The sequence below is a fragment of the Dromaius novaehollandiae genome, chromosome 6 (genome assembly GCF_036370855.1).
Source record: "Dromaius novaehollandiae isolate bDroNov1 chromosome 6, bDroNov1.hap1, whole genome shotgun sequence".
Lineage (NCBI taxonomy): Eukaryota > Metazoa > Chordata > Aves > Casuariiformes > Dromaiidae > Dromaius > Dromaius novaehollandiae.
The window spans coordinates 32,071,391-32,090,693 of NC_088103.1; the positions used below are offsets into that span (position 1 = coordinate 32,071,391).

At 51.1% G+C, this 19,303-nt stretch overlaps 1 protein-coding gene across 3 annotated transcripts in view; it reads left to right on the forward strand.

The window, feature by feature from the left end:
* Nucleotides 1–9,752: 9,752 nt before the first annotated feature.
* The window catches only part of HPSE2 (heparanase 2 (inactive)), a 126,621-nt gene continuing 117,070 nt past the window's right edge, over nucleotides 9,753–19,303 (forward strand). The window contains exons 1-2 of one of the 3 annotated variants that reach the window (XM_064514088.1): nucleotides 9,753–10,179; nucleotides 11,113–11,270. In XM_064514088.1, coding sequence (XP_064370158.1) covers nucleotides 9,920–10,179; nucleotides 11,113–11,270 — 418 coding nt within the window. In that variant the 5' untranslated portion in view covers nucleotides 9,753–9,919. The remainder of the gene's footprint in view (nucleotides 10,180–11,112; nucleotides 11,271–19,303) is intronic. The other 2 variants (XM_026102920.2, XM_026102919.2) reach the window with 2 other exon arrangements.

Genomic DNA, 19,303 nt, shown 5'->3' on the forward strand with positions numbered 1-19,303 from the left:
CACTAAAGGCAAAGTAGGAAGCTAGTCACAAAATGTCAGGGAGGAAAGGGAAGTTCTCTGAATTTCTGGTTACTCCTCGGAGCTCTGCAGTGCCAGGAAGGCACCCTTCCTGTGCGTACAGCGGTGCAAGACACGATCTTCAGCCTTCATTTCCACCCTCGCCTAAGGCTGATGCAAAAGCTGAACCCCAGCACACCTCCAGGAGCCACTGAATATGTTCCCGGCCCTGGGAGCAGGGAAGGAGGAGAGCTGGTGTGACGCTAGCATCAGTGCTCTGGGACCGCCGTCAGAGCAACGGGAGGCCTTTCCTGCCATGGACTGGCCCTGTGGCTCCACCCTCAGACCAGGGCACTGCCTGCCCCGTTGGCTTCAGGCAGGACAAAACAGAGCCTCCTGCCTCAGCTGCTGCAGGGAGAAGCAAAGACTTGGTGTGGGAAGGTGGCCCGTGGGGTGATCATTGCTGACATTTGATAGTGCTCTGTCCCCTCCTTGCACCCCTGCTGACAGACTGTGTCAGTAGGTCAGGAAGCACATAGGAGTCCTTGCCATAAAGAGCTACCAGAGAGGCCCGTGTTCATTGCAGTGATAGGAGAGGTTCTCCCCTTCTCTGGAAAAGGCAGTCAAATTCCCTCCAAAGTTGATTAATTCCCTGGGATATCACAGGTATTCTGTGCTGCTTCACTAGCTCTGGATCTTGACGATTTTCTAATGCCCTGGCTCCCATGGAGAAATACTGTCTGGTGCTCTACCTGGGCATGATTTACAGAGGAGTTGACTGCTAAGCTCCTTTTCCAGACCTTACTCCTATTTCCACATATGCTATCCTGTTAATAGATCTTGCTTGTCCTCGATGGTACCCAGAGTGACTAGGGGATGAGTTTTGTCTGGCCGTGCCTTTCTATGTGCAAGTGATGGGGAAGAATGTATGACTGCTGTCTGAGACCATCTCAGATTTTTGGTACTGCAGACTGTCATCAGCTCTCAATTTCTCAGGCTTCTGGATGCTGAGAATATTATAAAGACAATGTATTTTTGTGCATCACTGCCAAGGCATTTTGGATCGTCGTTTGGAAGCTATGTACCTGTGTTGATAGTTATTAATCTTTATTAATTTGTGGACTCCTGAAAGATTTTCCAGTGATGGGTCTCTCAGTAGAGGAATTTAAAGCTGTGAACTACAGGCTTACTTTGTTAGTTAACAAGATACTTGGGAAGTGTTATTCTTGTCCATAGCATTCTTGTCACCAGAAATCCACAGGCAGCAGGTTGAAAACCACTGATGTAGGCTACTACCATTAAAAAAAATGAGAAGAGGAGCCATGGCACTGCAGGAGCAGGAACCACAAGGTGGCAATCTCTCTCCGTACTTCTACTGGCAAAATGAACCTGTGGCAAAAAATCTGACAGTGACTGAAGCTCCAGACCCGGCTGGTCACATCTTGTATCTTACGGGTTCACTGCAACATTCATTTCAATGCTAGGTTTTCTCTTCTGAACATTTCCCCCCTTAGGATAAAATTTTCATGCTTGAAGAGGTGGCATTGGAGGCTGATTTTTGCTGGCTTTTCCAGGGCTTTGTCCCAAAATGGGCACCAGATGTAACTTGTTAGATTGCTAACTGTTAGTGCTGCTTTCATGCGTGCTGACAGAGCTACTGTGTGCGGTGGAGTGGATGTTTCCTTCTTCACTGGAAGCACAAACGGTCTGTAGCAGCTGGTTCAGAGTATCTCTTCCTATCCTAATGTTAAATTAATGTTCAATATGACAGGATCCAGCCTCATGCAGTGAGATGATTAGGCAGGAACAAAATAACCTGGGTGTTAGGACTAGGTTGTAACCAGTAGGTTGAATGTGGCAGATGGCCTTGAACAGCCTGAGAGATGAGAGGATTGCAAAGCCCTAGTGACAATAGCTCCACTCTGAAAAAGATGCGGCTGGAGCGTGTGAGATGCAGAAGAGAAATAATGCTCAGTTTGTGGTGAAGCTGTCTTGGTCCTGTTGCATCAAACACCATCTGTTGCTATGAGCTCTGTCTAGATCAGGACCGGTTGCATTCTTGCCAAACGTTAGCTTACATGTGCTGCACGTGAAAGTAAACTGGTGCGAAAGCTGTGGCCCAATTTGCTTTCAGTAGGATTTGCCCTGCACAAGTGACGACGTGCTAGCGAGTCTCTCGCTGAGAGGATGCACTCCAGAAGTTGCAGGTGTGTCGCTGGAGCATGTTCAATGATGCAAGATGGAAATGTCTTCCAAAGCTCCAAATACGACAAAACAAACTGTGCTTTAACACATGCTCAATTGACTGAGTCTTTGGCAAAGTATGACATGAATCTCTAAGGCTCTCTCTGAGGCCTGTCCCAGCTGTATCCTGCCTGCTGCATCCTTAAGCAAGCACTGAACTGCTTTCCTCGTTTTCTCCTTATGCTGTCATCTCCTTCTTTTACCTGTTCTCCACTTATGATTTTGCTCTTCTGTTAGGAGTAATGTTGGTCCTCTAAGAAAGGGAGAGGGTCAGCCAGGGGGTTGCTACTGGGCAGGGGGAGGAATGTTAGCAATTCCAAATCATAGTGGGAAACAGGAGTAAAGAAAATCTGGATTTTTCCACAGAAAGTGAGGAGAAATCTAGCAAGAATATGGGTGGTTTCTCATGGAACATGCATGCAAACTGATTGCACTAATGATCTGCAGCCAGTTGAGAGCAGATACTTTCCCCGAGTAAGAGAAATAACCACTGAGATGTGGGATATATGATAACTTCTGGAACAGAAGGAATAAGACCCCAGGCAAGGGAGCTCTGAACGCTGCACTGTACCTTTTTTTTCCATCTGTGAGTCTGTGGTGTTTAATTAAACCCTGTTTTCTTTATCCCAGACACAGTTACTGCAGGTCTGTAAAGCTTTACTCAGCCCTTTGGGTGATGACTTGTTAAGCACTTACTTTGTGATAACCAGTTTTCTCCTGAAATGATAGCTCAACTCTGCTGTTTTGGTTTAAGCTGATTTCCAAGTATTTTGGTTAATGGCTGAAGACAATCCACTCCAAGTGAATCTAACTCGAGGAAGCCATGAAATTTAATTCATTTCTGCAACTTAAATATATAATCAGTGACACATGGTAATATTAAACACAGGGGGGAGAGTCATTGTTTAAATCAAGTTTCTGCATTCAGTCAGAACCAATAGCTGTAACATCAAACTGTAGTTTCCATTGTACAGGAAATAGAGCATCACTTTGTCAAAGAAAACAGACAAGCAATTGCATGCCTATTACAATATAGTTTTATTTTTAGCTTTCTCCATGCTGTTATTACTAAAGGGCTTACAGAAAGAAAGCTGTAGAGGGAGAAGAAAGAATATGACACCCAGATCCCGGCAGAAAGGACAAAGGAAATGTCTGCCTTGTGAATATATGCCCTCCTCCTGCACTTGTTTCTGGGCGATAAGCTCCTGTGCCTGGCCTGGGCACCCTGAGCCCTCCCCACAACCTTCCCTCTGATTTCTGCTGTCCTACCAGCAGCTCTGTTGCTGTAAGGGCTGGGGAATTGCTTCTCTCGTAGCTCCTTGTCATCCTGCAGCACTTCTTTCCTGCCCCCTTGCTTCTCAGACAGGGGAAGGAGCTATTCACTTACTCATCGGAGGGATGGGTTTTGTATCAGGTTCGTATTAAGCTGCAGGTAAACTGTGCCTTCGGGTAGCTGGCGAATTCAAAAGGGATTCTCCAGACTCTGTGCTTTATCCCTTTGATGTGGTGCTCCCAGACCCTCATCTCTCCGCCACTGCCTTAAAGGGGAGCAGCTCTGCAACTTAGCTATTGTTACTGAAATTCTGTGCAGAAAGGAGTTTGCTTTTCTGTATTTGTTTTAAAGCTTTCACTGGAAAATGGAAGGAGGGGACTGGTTTCATGTCTCTCCAGCCACAGCCCAGCTTCTCTTCCCTCCATTAGCACATCTCAGCGTCTTCTGGCATTTCCCCCTCGTTCTTTGTGCTCATTTTTGCTCTTTCGATTCTGCTGGTCTCCAGGGCTCATCCTCGGCGTGCTTTGCTTCTACACAGCTGGCATTTCGCCTTTTCTCCTTCATCTACTTGTTTGGTTTCCAGCCGTGGCCCATAGCTCTCCACAGTTCCTCTTCTTGTTCCCTAACCAGGAGCTTCACGTTTTGCTTCTGATTTCTCTTCCCAAACCACCGGTTGCAGCTTGGACATAGCTGGTTCCTCCGGTGTCTGTTCACAGCAGGGCAGCGCTCAGCGGTCGGCTCTGGTGACCGAGGTGTTTTACAGTCTCGTAACTACCTGGAAGATTCTGATTTTTTTTTTTTCTGCCTCCCTCACCCTGGCAGCTTCTCGGAGTGCTCCTTTGGCTGCCGTTTCTTCCGCTGAGCTCCCTCTCCTCCCTGGTGTCTGCACACAGTGTCTTTCTCCCTCTCGTAATGGACTTGTTTGCTCCTCTAGCCCTGCACTTCATCCATCTTCCTATTTCCCCTCTCTGATCTCCTCCTCATGTCCGCTTCCTCCGTGTTTGCTGCTGGAATGTGAAGCATCTCTGAGGAAATATATAACGTCTTTGTGAAGTTTTACCACCCCCTGTATTCCCTCTTCCTTCACCTCTATCATCTCTTCCCAGATGGTGGGACGAATACAAGCTTGCATTCATTGCCGGGCTTGTAAAATTGGAGTATTCACTTCTCTTTCTTTTTCCCGTGATGATGTGAAACGAGGATAACGCTACACATCTCTCCACTCGTCAGGGCTGGGCTCCGTTGGAGAAAAACGTTTATGAGGGTATTGTGAGCGCTGCAGAGCTTCGGGTCTCACTATTGTATTTCTCCTCTAAATCTATCTGACTGTGTCAAATTGCTGCCACATTTGCTTTTACTCCAGATACGGAAAACAAAAGCTGTATCAGACCATTGATTAGCACAGGGAAGTTCAAGGGTCTAAGGAGCACTCTCTGCCAAAGGGCGTTGTTACACGCTCAGATATTCTCAGCCATAACCCGTTTTTTAACCCTGCTTGCCGAAGAGGCATTGGACAGAGAGGATTTTTGCCTGCTGCGCTGGTAACTGTTTTTATCAGCCTACAGTTGTCGTAGCTTTTGTGGAAATCGTGTACCTCGGTTTTCAAGAGCCTCTAAACACCTGTTGGGAGATGGGCACTTTGGGAGCTTGCTAGCTCTCTCCTCGGACACATCTGCAGCACCAGCGTAGCGTGGGTTTGCCCGAGCGCTTGGAAACCACGCAGATTAAACCAGACAGATGAAGGAAAGAATACATCCACCCTATTCTAGCAGAGTAAACAGTAACTAAATGCTCACAGAATAAAGTTACAAAAAGAAAAAAAAAAAAGGTCATTTCTCAGCAACTGCCTGAAATTCAGCTCCGTTCTTGCGCCCTCCCCGGGGGTCTGCGCGGGGCCGGCGCCCCCTTTTTGCTCCTCACCCTTTTTCTCCGTCTCTTCGTCAGGGAGCTGCTGAGCTGCTCTCCTGGCACCGGAGTGCTCCCCTTTCCTACGGCTGGGTTTGGAGATAGCACTTTATGTGCATTTCATGCTGACAAAAATGCAAAGACAGCATTGCCAAACATGCTTTTCCTGACCAGGCACTCGGTTTTGATCGATGTCTTGCTCTATTTTTTTTTTTTTTTTTGCGTGGATGGAGGAAGAAGCGCTTTCAGCAGGCTTGCTGCCTCGTCGCTGGCCTCCCTCGCCAGCCAGTCGCCCTCGCCCAGGCAACTGTTTTTGCCTGTTGCAGAACTTCACAGGTCACCTATACTGAAGGGCGATACGCAGATCCTCTATTAAATCAAGCAGTTGTCTTCTGCCTGTTCATTCAGATGACAAGTGATAGATAACCATTCCTGAAAACGGTTTCAGAAGCGGAGTTCAGACCGCGCAACACCCACCTTTATGCATTGGTAATTTTAGGAGGTTCGTTGCAAACATTAAGGCTCTTGCGGTGAGAATGATGGACGCTGCAGTGCAGAAAGAGCAAAAAGCTCAATAAAAAGAGCAATTACATGCTCTAATGACCACATTTTTACCACATTCAGTGGACTTGCTCTTCTCCTCTGAAATTGTTTGGGGAGAACAAGTAACTCAGGCCATGGTGCAGGGCAGGCGTTTAAGAGCCTGAGAAGAAAATGTGTCCTGTTAAAGTATCTATACGTAGTGTTCTTTATTTTCTCTTGCTAATTTTCTCCTTGCTGGCTTCTTTTAGAGCATCCATAACTCAGGTTTACTTGACAGCACTACAGAAACAGACATGGTTGATATCTCGGGAATCACAGACATTTTTTTTTAAAGGCTGTCTAACTTGTTTTATCCTTCCTGGCCTAATGGAGGTTTGTTTGGTACAGCACATCCTCTATTGATAATAACTCTCATCATCTAGGAGCAGAAGTTTATTTTCTAGCGAATTAAAAATGTTCCTCCTGAGAAGGTTTTCCCCGTTTTCTTTTGGACCGATTTCTACCGCCTGAGAGTTCAGTTTAAATTTCCCTTGCGTTTTTGTTACATCAGCCCTGCCTAGCACATCCAAAGAGCTCTTCTCTGCTAAATCCCTTCAAAGACTGCTCAGATCATTTACGACAAGCACTTCCATAAGCAGTAGCTTTACAAAAGTGAGGAAAAATCAAAGTAACTACCTATGATAGGAAAGTTAAATGCAGATTTAAGTGTTTGCTGAACTGTAACTGACTGAAAGAGTGCCAGATGTTTTGCAAATATACACAAAAAGACAGGCCCTTGCTCTAATCGGCTTATAAATTAAAAGAAAAGTACATTGGCAAGAGCAGAAGAGATGATATGACATGCTTTAAATAGTTTATAGGGAGCTGGAGGATTGTTGTTTATTTGGTGATGTTGGGAAAATATTTAATGTGCTTTGGTTAAACTCTTTATAGAAATGCTGCTCCTCCCCCACTCCTCTTTCCCAATGACTGCTTTGGAGATTAAAAACAGCAAGTCTAGAGTAGAGGGAAAATGGGGAAATGTATTTCCAACTCCAACAAAACGAGCGAAGCTTTATAGCTGGTTTTTGCGCGAGTCAGCCTTTCTAAAGCAATTATCGTGTAATGTAGGAAAGCACCAGCAGTTCAGCGGCACAGGGAGCCGGAGTCACGGCTGGGGTAAACCGGGATACCCCCTGGCTGGGGCAGCGGGCTGCCCCCTGCTCCGCAGCCGCGTCGCCGGGAAGGGGAGGCAGCGCGGGCCCTTCGCAGGTGGCCGCGCTGCGCTGCGCCTCCGCCGGCGGAGCGGCCCCGGCCCCGGCCGCCTCCCCGCGGCCGCCCGCGCGCCCCTCTGCTCCGCAGCACGCTTACAGGGCTCCTATGGTAACCCCACGCTTCGTTTAAAAACACAGCTTCTTTTTAGATTCGGCTTCCCATAGCCAGATGCGAAATGGAGTGCAACCGCTTTCTGAGGGAGACCCACGGGCCGGGGCAGGCAGCGGAGCTGAGGCTCCCGGTGCCGGTCTGGGAAGCTGAGGCAGGTAAGTGAAGATTTCCTTTAGTGCCGTCTTCCCAGAATCTGCAGGCTGACCCTGGCAGCTGGAAAGCTTTTTACTCCTTTCCTTGTTTTATGTTGTTGGTGATATCCCCGCAGACAACTAACTTCACTGCATCCGGAGTTTGCATTCAAAGCAGAGCCTAACTGAGAACGTTTCAGAATAAACACACTTCTCCTGAAAACTAGTTTATCTGCGAGGAGAAAATATATAAAGGAAATGACATAATAATTTGTTTTCTTTCTTGTGCTTCATCACATGATGTATTAGAGTTTCGTTTTAAAATAGAGCCATACTTAGCAGAACGAGGCGATACACAAATTTTGGCCTGCAGCCACAACATTTATTTGAGCCCCAAATGCCCCCGAAGCCTGCTGACATCGTTTAGTAATGGGGGGGGGGGGGGGAACGCCAAAAAAACAACGAGATGATTAAGGAACTCCTGTCCCTCTTTCAGAGGTGACCCAAAACCTGGGCAGCCAACTCACTTCTGAAGCAGAGACTTCAGTTCCTGGGTCAGTTAAACGCTGTTGCGGACTGTGCCTAAAGTGTTTGCAGCAGAAAACAAATTTCCAGGCTCAAATTGCCTTCTTCCTGTCCCGGGATGCCAGGGCTTTGCACAGCTAAAATTGCATAGCCCTTTCCCCCGGATCCTCTTACTTGCGCAGCGCTCACGTACGTGCTGCTTTGTGCCTGTCGCCGAGGCACCGGCTGGCTGCTTTTTGCCACCGTGTCCTGCACTCGGCAGCCTGTGCCGAGGCGGATTTCGAGCCTCGCTCTCCTGCGCGGTAGCTGGATTGTTTCAGGACAAATCCTTTTTCGTGCATTTCCTGCTGACTCCTAGCAGAGCCGGAGGCATTTTTCATCCTTCCCCCCGGTTACTGTTCATTGCACAGTGATTTCCCGGTCTCGCAGCTCCTGCCTAGGTAACTCGGCCCTGGCACCGGGGCGGAGGCAGCTCGGGCCGGCCACGTCCCCCAGGAGCTGGGTTTGCAGCGCTGCCTGGGGCGAGGCGAGGGGAGCTTTCCCGAGGGAGACGGCGCGGCCCGGCGGGCTTCCCCGCCGGGGGCTTTACCGGGCCCCCTTTACCGGGCCCCGGATACCGGGCCCCTTGTGCGGGGCTCGCTGGCCCGAGCCGTAAAACCGGCGGAGATGGGAGGCGACCGGGGGCCGGCGGCGGCGGCACGGCCGCGCTGCAGGGAGCTCCGCAGGGGCAGCGACGGCTTGCACGGTCACCGACGGGGAGAGCCCGCCGGCCTGCCGGGACCGCGGGGCCGAGCCGGGCCGGCCTCGGTTCCCCCGGCGCCGGCGAAGGGGCGGCCGCAGGTGGGGGCCGGCGCCGTCGGGGCCGGCGCCGCCACCAGCAGATGGTGCTGCGGGCCCCGCTGCGGGCGTCCCGTCCGGGCTGCGGGCCCCGCCGCCGCTGCCGGGCGCTCCGCTCCGCACCGGCCCCGGTGCCGCCTGCCCGGGCGCTGGGGGCCGCGGCGGAGCTCGCCGGCAGCGGAGCGGGGCGCAGCGCTGCGCGGGCCCAGGTAGCGCGAATTACGCGTGGCGGCTGCCACGGCCCCGTCCTTCCCCGCCGCGGTCGGACACCGACGGCGGGAGCAGAGCCGTTGCCCGCCCCGCCGGGCGAGCCGGGCTTGCGGCACCAGGCACCGGGCTCCCGGCGGCCGCTCCCCGCCCGCAGAGCGGCCACCGCTTGGCCCGGGGCGTGTCCCCCCGCTGCTGCGGCGGGGGCTGCCCCGGTCCCCCGGCCCCCCACAGCCCGCACCGCGGGTCCCGCTCGCCCCTGGGGGAGCCCACGCCTGCACGGCCAGACGGCGCGGCCCCGCTCCGCGCAGGCGGCCCAGCCCCCCGCCCGCGGTTGGAGTTTTTAGGGGGTGATTAACCCTCCTCCCCGGGCCCGGAGCCGCATCGCCCCCGCCGCCTTACCGCCTCGGCCGTCCCCGCCGCCGCAGACGAGCTGGGGCCGCGATGCTGTCGCAGGAGCTGCCGCCGGGCGCCGCACACCGGCCCCCGGCCCGGCCCCGAGCCTCCTCGGTGTCCCGGCTCCGGCCCGGCTTTGCCGCCGCGGAAACTGGACGTCTGTCCGCGACGGAGCAAGAGCGAAGGGAAAGCTCGGTGCTGGTAGAGCTCTGGAGGGGCTGGCGGGCCCCGAGCCGAGGGGGTTAAACCAGGAGCCTCCCCTTACCTTCAAAAAGTTAAAAATGTCTGGAGCCTGCATCTCTTAAAGGGGCGGTGCTGGCTGCAAGGAGTCTTGGCACCGGCTGCGAGAAAGGCTGGTCAGGGGCGTGAGTTCCCCTCCACCAGCACCAAAACATTGCAAAAAAAGGCAGAGCGCCCCACACTTTAGATAAGGACAATTAGCCACCAGCGAGCCCCTGCAGACAGCGAGTTAATTAGGGGTTTCCTGCTCTCCGGCATGCCCTGTCCCAGCTCCTGCCCCCCCGGGCTCTTAGCCCTGATGGCACCTGGGCTGGCTCTCCTGGCGACCTTCTCGCTGTCCTCCCAGGCCGGGGACAGGAGAGCGCTGCCGGTGGAGAAACCTCCAGGTGTGAAGGGAAGGACTCTCATTCTCCTTGATGTCAACACCAAGAGCCCTGTCAGGATAATCAGTGAGAATTTCCTCTCCCTGCAGCTGGACCCCTCCATCATTCATGATGGCTGGCTCGATTTCTTAAGGTAAGGTAGGAGCCCCCCGGCGCCTCCCCACGCCGCCCGCGGGCGCCCAGGCAGCCCCGGCCCGGCCCGGCCGGGCTCCGCGCTGCGGGCGGCGCTTGTTGCGGCGGAGGGAGCGAGGCCATGGTTTCCATTAAGATGCACATGTTTGCAATGGAGAAAGCATTTCAGAGACTTATCAGTTATGACTGCAAAAATGTCGTGCTCCCCTCGCTCCAACAACCGCTTCTCTGCGGAAAGCACAACCCGGGGCCGAGGCAGCACAGGGCAAACCCCAGCAGCAGGGACGGGGCCGCCTGCCGAGCCGAGCCTTGCCCAGGTCCTGACGGGCGGAGAGCGGGGTGCCGGCCAGGTCTTCAGAGCCCGCCGCTGCCCGGACTTCCAGCCCCGCGCGGGGGGCAGAGCCGGGCTGCAGCCGCGCTGGGCTCCACCGGCGGTGCCGAGCTGCCGCGGCCTGGAGGCGCTGGGACGGCCAGAGCCCGCTCCCTGCCGGGTAAGTCGCGGGGGGAGAGCGGCGTGTCCGCACACCGCTCCGAGGGTCCCTCGGCTGCCGCCTCCGACTCCAGGGGAACGAGCGGGGAGAGGAAGGGGGACGGTGCGGGCGGCGCGGAGCCGGGCCGGCTCCTGCTCCCCTCCCCTCCCCGCCGAAGGTCCTGCCCGGCGCGGCCGAGCTGCGCGGGCGCGCACGGCGGCGGGGCACCTCCGCCTCCGCGACGCCGCTGCACTTGTCCGGGGGGAGCCGGGCGCCGCCGGTCCCGGGGCCACCTGGCCGCCAGCGGGCGGCGCGGCTCCCCGCTGCAGGGCCGCTCCGCTCCGCTCCGCGCGGCGGTGCCGGTGCCCGCGCCAGGCGGGGCCGCGGCGGGGGGAGCCTGCGCGGGCCCCCGCGGGGGCAGGTACGGCGCGGCGCCCCCTCAGCCGCCTCTCCGCTCCCCGCAGCTCCCGGCGGCTGGTGACCCTGGCGCGGGGCCTGGCGCCCGCCTTCCTGCGCTTCGCCGGCAAGAGGACGGACTTTCTGCAGTTCCACAACGTGAAGAACCCGGCCAAGACCCGCGGCGGGCCCGGCCCCGACTACTACCTCAAGAACTACGAGGACGGTGAGCACCGCGCCGGGCAGCCGCCGCGCTTCCCTCCCCCGCTCCGCCGCCCCGGCCGCGCCGCCGGAGCCGCCGCCCTCGGTGCCCGGCGGAGCCCGCGGGGTCCCGGCGCGGCTTTTGCACGAGGCGGCCCCGGGGAGCAAGAGTCCGCCCCGGGGAGCGGGGCTGCTCCGGTCCCCGCTCTGCCGCAGGCTCCTGCTCCGCGACCGAGCTCCGCAGCTCCGGCCGCCTTCGCACGCAGCGCCCCGCGCCTGCCCGGTGCCCTCGGCGCGGCCCCGGTGCTGCCGGCAGCCCCGCGCCCCCCCGGAGCCGGGCGGCGTTTCTCCCTCCGGCGCAGCCCCGGTTGCTCCGCGCCGCCCGGCCGGGTGTGCTTCCTCCCCGCGCCGCTCCGCCGCCGTGGGTGTCCCGAAATCCGCCGCCGACACCGCTCTGCTGCCGGCTTTCTGCTGCTCCCTTCTTCTCCGCCCTCCTCCCCAGCGGTTCTGCGGCTGCACAAAAGGGTTTTCACCTTTTGCGGCCCTTAATTCACACAAAGAAACTTCGTAAAAAAAAAAAAAGTCAGGGCCAAATCTCTGTCCTGAGGCGTTTATTCTAGAAAGTGGAATACAATGTACGCGTGCAGAAAATGAAAAATTTTCAGTCTTCCTTGTTTTTTTAAAAAAACTTTTTCTTACTCAAAGACTTTAAAAAAATTAGCAGAAGATATTTCCATAAGTAAATTTGAAAGCCAATTAATGCCAGACAGATCCCAGTGGGCAGGTCTGTGGAAAAGAGGAAGTTTTGCAGAGATCTAGTCAACAGCACAAGACTGAATGGAAAAAGCAGATGCATTTGCCAGTTTTCTGATGGCTCACTCCTGCTGTTCCCCCACATAATATGTGATCTCACCGAGATGAATGTCCTGTATTCCCAAACGCAGGCAGGTGGGTAAGTTTTCACACTCTTTCTTTCGCTTGGTCTCCTAGCTGAAGCGATCTCGATGTTATTACTCGTTTTTCTTCCCCTCGTAACAAATCTCGGGCAAAGAGTTTGTTTTAAGCTCTGCCTACTGAGATGAGCTTCAGGAGAAAATGCCGACCAAACCTGTGGCAGCCAACCTCGACTAGAAGAAATTAAGTGTAGTGCATAAAATTGTATATGATTCGTACAAACCATTGGTGGAAATAAATTTTCCTGCTTCAGCCCAGAGGTCAATATTTCAACAACTTGCAGGAGAGAACTTACACTTACTGAATGTCTCCACGACAGTTTTCACGTTAGAGAAAGAGTGGAGGCTTTGGGGCTTTTTTTTTTTCTTTCTTTCTCTAGTTTTCCTCATGGCAATAAAGTTGAAATGTAGCAGCCCTTCAAAATGAAGCTTCTCATGGAAGTTGTAACCACAGGTCTTAACTTTTCATCACTTAAATATGGAACAGAACCATTGCAAATGTGGCTGAGAGAGGGAGGGGACACATGTGGTGTGTATCAAGCATCGGTGTAAATCAGAAAGGTGTGGTAAAAGGGATTTCCTGCCTGGAAGCAAAGCTTTCTTATTTGTTCTTAAGATCTGTGTGCAAACTCCGTGGCCAGAATTGCTAGTAGCTCTCATCTTTTTGCGCTGAGGCTGTACCGAGCGCTTCACTAGAGGAATCCAGTTCCCCAAAATGAAATCCTGATGCCACTGCAACTCTCTGCCCCGCTGTGCTTGACTTTAGCAGCCATGTTCTCCTTTCGGAGCACAGGTCTGTTTTTCACTCCTCATCTGCGGGTTGCCTGGGGCACTTGGGATCGGGGCATGAACAAATGTGCAACCAGATGCCCTTGCTCTGAGGAAGGTGCGATCTGAACAGACAGCACAGAAAAAGATGGCAATCAGTGTCCAAACATGGGTGAAGCCAGCAAACATCCTTCTAGCTACCACTCCCCCCCCCACCCCCGCAGAGTTATCTGGGGTGTTTTTGTTTGTTTTCTGTGTGCATGTGCTTTTGTATGGCCAGCATCTATTTTCTGAAATTTCTTCTATTAGCTTGAGTGGGCTGGGAGTGGGAAAGAAGTCAGGAGCGCTTGATCAGCTAAAAAAAAAAAAGAAGTGATTGAAGAGAAATCTTTGAATGTCTAAGTCTGGAACATCACCTGTGTGTTTTCAGCGACATGACTAATGCCAGTTCTGTTTTTTTCTTTGAGTTTTTGTCTTTTTGCACATCTGTGCTGTGGGCGCACCCAGATTCCAGGCCCTTGAACCCAGTGCCTGTTTTTGCTTTGCAGATCCCATGGGTGTTCATGTGCCTCATGTTCCCGTGTGGCCTGAACATAAATGGAGAGGGAAGCACACATATTATGTTCCTCACTTCCCTCTCAGCTGCAGCAGCTCAACAGGGTGCAGGACTAAAAGAGAGAGATGAAGAGCATGTGAATAAAACTGCGTAGAGAACTGCAGTTATTAGTAACTTCCCTGAGTGGTGTTCAGGGGCAGCTGTATTCCTCTGCGTGCTCACAGACAACCTGAAAGTGGTTGTCTGAGGCACTCAGGCAGCCAGCAGCAATACAACTGCTTTGCTGCATCCTTCACGGATGTTGTGTGATGTGATCAGGCTTGCTAAGTTTTGAATGAATCTCTGCACAGGGATCTTTATGCTATGAACCCCCCTGTTCCTCCCTGCTGCCCTCCAGACCAGGTATTCCTCACCTTTGATGGTCTTTTGTACCCCTCTAGTACTCCACTGTCTTGATGATCTGACCTCTTCAGAGCTTCTCCCTGCTCTTTCTTTCCATTTAAAATTATATGCATTTCCTCCATAGAAAGCCATGCTTTATGCCCTCCTTGCCTAGGTTGCCTTTACCTAGATCTGTGCCTTTGGGTTCCCTGGTCCATCTTTTTCATTGTTCTCTCCTTCCTTCCCTCTTTTCAGTTCCTTCTCTATATCTCACAGGGAGAAGTGCACCTTATGATTGTACCTGTTACTGGGGCTTCAAGATGGGAAGCACCAGCTTCCTCCCTCAAACACACACACTGTCGGACAGCAAGGTGTATCGATTAAGTTCATAGAGTTTGAGGTTTGTGTCATCTTTGGTGGTTGTAGGGCTTGGCACTGCCCCAGGGAACCCCATATCCTGTAAGCCTTGAGCTTACAAGAGAAAGACATTGATCTTAAATGATATCTTCTTAGGGTGTCCCAGCAACCTCCCTCAGATGCAGAGGTGAGGAGCCAGTGCAGAGCAGGGACCTATCTCACCCCCTCAGCTCTGCAGTGTTCAAGCCAGCAGCTTCCTTTGGAAAAGTGCTCAGACTCTGGCACGATGGACCTGGCCCTTCGCAGGGTACTCGGGGCTGGAGTTTTGCCATGGTGCCCCACAACCCTGGGTCTCATCCCCTCTTGTTGTTCAGGCACTTGAGTGGGATGTGGAGTGACCGGGGTCAGCTCTGTAACCGATATGAGTTCAGCAGCGGCAACTTAGTACTTCAACAGCAGATTTTACCACCAGAAGTTCTTATTTATAGGAGAGCACAGGTTTTTGACTTATATTCAAAACATCCTTCATTTTCCTGAAATAAAGTGATTCTTTTAGGCTTCAGGGTCATTCTTTTCTTGTACCAACTTTTCCTGGAAGCATTGATTGCATAATACCAGATGTGTACAGCATCTTTCCTTTACAGCTCTGAACAGCCTCACAGCAGTCCAGACCGGTTTTCTTTGGGCAGCTGAGGTAATAAGGTGAATAATCTGTGGTGGCAGCCTGCGAAGAGGGTGCATGTGGCAACTTGTTTCAGTGCTGCGTGTAAGTTTGGCATGGAGTTTCATCACCTGGTGACAAATTTGTCCATACCTGACAAAGCAACTTGTAAAAGCGATTGCCTGTCATAAATGATTTAGGTGAGCTGTAGGGTGTGCGATCCCTACTGACGGTAGCAGAATAGACAATATCTATATGAGGTATTGTTGTCTATGTCTATAGCCTCTGAGCTTTGCTAAATACTACTGTCACATAAATAATCTGTTATACTACACCCCATGTATAATGTACACCAGGTAGCTGCCATCTCATGCAGCCCATGCTTTGCACCATCAGTCCCAGTGTCCCCCCTACTTGGATAAGGCATTGGCCTGCCTGAAGTCTGTTGAAAAAAGAAAAAGGAAAAAGAAAGAAAAATGAAAAAGAAAACCAGGTTACCATGTACTGAAATGTGTGGTACCAGGAGGTGAGGCTTTATCAGAAACTTTTTGACATTTGATGATCCAGAAATGTAACATTTTTAGCTAGAAGGTCTTTCTCTCCCTTCAGCGGTGTTTCTCTCCATATGCCTTGCTGAGTTTGTTTTTCTTCACCATTTGTGTTGAGAGTGGTGGCTTGTTATCTCAAGATGTATTTCTTGCCTGACACAGGCACATGTCTGATCCCTGGGCAAGTACCAAGATGCAAAGTCTCCTGCTTAGTCTGTGTGGTAGACCTGCTTCTCTTTTTGCTATTGGATTGTGTACCAAATATTTCATTGTTGTTGTTCTTTCAGCTACCTCATATGGTCCTTGCCAAGGGCCAGCTGGCTCTGAGGAATGGGACAATAAAAAGAAAAAAGGTCTCCAGGGAAAAAGTCTTGAGCAACTCCTTTTTGGAATGAGCATGTAGTGCTACCCATTTACTCAGACTCCCTGCAGCTCTAGACTAAATACAGAACCTCCTCCAAGTGGGTTTGCTCAGATTTGACTTGCATGTTGTCCTGGAGCTTGGTGCCTGAGGGTTAGGTGTGGTGTGGAAACCTGGTGCCTTTTCTATTGATTCAGCAAGAGGTGCTGCAGGCACTGGAGCCTTAGAGCCCATTTTGAAAGCTCCTTGCTGCTGCTGTGACATGAGTTTTGTGGGCTGGTCTTGAGTCTTCTCATCTGTGGGATAATCCTGGACTTCTTACCTCGAAGGCATGGAGACCAGCTTCAGACAAACTGTTGTGGCATAAACACTGCTCTGAATTTCCCCTGTACGTATGTGTACACAGAGGAAAACACAAGGGAAAAAGGGAAGATGCTTGCTTGTAACTGGAGCTCTTCACGTTTCACTGGTCTGAGTGCAAGGCCACTGCAGTCTCCAGCCTGTCCCCTGGGGTTTGTATAGCCCATTGGGACTTTGTGGCTGAGAAGAGATGAAAGGACATTTGCCACACACAGCCAACATTGCCCTGTGTGGATCGTGGGAAGGAGAGGGGAGAGAGAGCACGCATACGTGCTGCAGGTAGTGCATAGGAAAAGTCTCTGAGCTAAAATGCTTGCAGTGCGTAAGTCCTCCCAGCATGACTGCATATGGGCAGCACATTTCAAAAAAACTATTAATTGCTGGTAAGTTACTTCCAGCACTTCCAGTATTTTATTTCCTTTTTTGGAGAGGATACTGGGCATCTGGAAAAGTGGCCAGTTACTACAAAAACCTTGGAAAAGCCATATTCCTCATGCCTTCCTTACTAGCCAGGAGATTCCACCACATAGTGTGGGAAACTTCATGTTATGCAGTGTAATCTATTAGCCCTGGCTAATAGATTTTGTGGGCATCCTTTCCACTTAGGAAGCCGTGACCTGGCCCTGCAGCTGTATCCCTTCAGACACCTTTGAATACTTGGCATTGTATCTGAACCTTGAGACTTGTGCAGCAAGTGGGAATGTCACTTCACCCTTCCTTGCAAAGTATGCATTGCATAGGCTACTCCTGGGATGCTGGGCTTTTAGAACAGTTGTGAGGGTCTTAGATGTTGAGTGGAAATGAAGACGACAAACTTCCAGATGACTTGAGGATTCCTTTGTCGTTTGCTTTCAGCATAAAAGTGACATTTTTCTACTTCCTATATTTGAGGTCATTACAGATGCTCCTTCCTTTACCAAGTGGCACTGCCATGTGCCCCAGTGGTCTTGAGATGAGACCCTGTGAATGACTAGTCACTAATGTGAATGTGGGTGGTCCTGCAGGGGTCAGGGCTGCTGCTCCCACCCTTTGGTCCTTTGCAGCATGTTCCTGCCTGGTCCTATGTCTCAAACTTGAATTCGTGGTGAGTCACTTCAGGGAACTGAAATGGCCAAAAGCTAACTGTGGAGAGATTGCACTTCAGCTAGTTCAGCTGCCTGAACCAATTAAGTGTGTGATCATGGAGGCACAGATGAGAGTGCTGGGAAAGGAAAGCACACGGTAAAAAGCAGGACTGCAATAGCCTCAGATTTGGTCAGATTAAGCTTCTACAAAACTGCATTGTGAAGGTGGTGAAGCTCATCTCTGGGCTCTCTGCCACCAAAAGGGTTGGTTCTCTTGTCTCTCTTTTGCTCCAGGCTGTGTCCTTCTGCTAATTCCCTTGTGTTGGCTCTGAATTCTTTCCGATCTTCTGATGAGCTGGTTGCTGCTAAGGCAGCAGAAAACTAACTGAGGAAAAAAGGTGACTGGTTTTCTGTTAATTTAGTGAGCAGGACCAGCTCACCAGGGGTTTGAGGATACCAGAGCCCGAAGAAGGGAGGGATAATGTCATGTGCCTGGGACTCTTCCTGTGGCCCAGCCAGCATGTGAAATTTTGCCCTTAGAGTGCAGCAGATGTATCTGAATGAATTGCACCAGCTTGTTGTACATGAAAAAATAAGCAAGCAAGCTCTCCTTTATCCAGGAAATCATCTGTTTCTGGTCATCCAGAGCATCATTTCATCTGCCTTCATGACTGTTCTAAGTGTCTCTTGAAGGTTTAGGCATCTGTCCCTGCAGAGCTTGCACAGGAAAGAGTCTTTTTTTCACCTGCTCTCATGATGTATCTTGCACATGAGATTGCACCTGGGGAAAGTAACACTTTGGTCATTGTGTGGGAACCTTCTTGTGGTGCCAGCTAGGCAAATACTTCTGTTGGCAGTCCTGTCCTTTTGTGTCTACATGTCTTTCAAAAGGCTTATGACCTTAGGGATCTTTGACCACTGAAAACATAACTCCTTTGGGAGGGTTACAGCATTTCAGACATTGCAAGGATTCAGTCCGAAGACCTGGAGATCCTCCAATGTCCTTTGGCATCTCGGGATTTGCCAGACCTAGGGTTGCTCATAGGAAAGCTTTGCATCTTGGTGCAAGCGCTGAGGCAGCTGCCTGCTGTCTAGTTCCCAGAGACCACGACTGCAGTGAAAGCACTGCAACATGCCCTGCGTGGCGGGGATCGCTGTGTGAAGAGCCCCTGTACTTAGTTGTTTCCTAAGAAGTAGAAAAGTCCATAGAAATCACCTTATACAAGGTAAGGGAGGAATTATTTATGCAGGAAATACTTCCAAACATTTCTTGTTTCTTATCTGCATTTTTTGGGGTTAATTTCTAACACTTTTGCTGAACTCATGCATGAAAATTGCTGTATAACTACAGGAAATGGTGCAATCAAACAATTAGACCCTCATTTGTTATCTATTTGCTGATATACAGCTGAGACAAAGATTTCTGTGGTTGTATGTTTGATTGTTTCTAGCAGGCATCCTAAGTTCTCTTTAAAAATGCATATTTTTGCATGTTCCACACTTATTTCTAGGCTACAGACCTGCACCTTCTTTTTAAGAATTAGAACTGATCCATGCAAAGTAATGTGCATGGGGGAAACACATGTAACTTTACATATACAACTATGGACTCCAAATTAGCTGTTGCTATTCAGGCAAAATGTTTTGAATTTATTATGGATTGTTCTCTGAAAACATGTGGGGCAGTAAAAAACTGAATCCAATGTTAGGAAATATTAGGGAAGGATCAGAGTAACCCGTAGAGAGCATTCTTATATCACTATACATGCTATAGGGTGACTACGTATTAATCAATGCATAGAATATGTATGTATAGAATAAGGTGATGGAGGTGATCAAAGTCTCAGCTTTCAGCTGTAGAGATCAAGTTTTTTTCAGCTTGGAAAAAATGACTGAGGATATGATAAATGTTATGAACTCAGTGACGCGAAGATGACAATTTGGGAATGATTATTTCCTTGTTTTCATGGCACAAGAAATATGAAGCATCAAACAGAATTATTACATATAAAACAAATAAAAATGATTTTTTTGCACAGTGCTAAATAG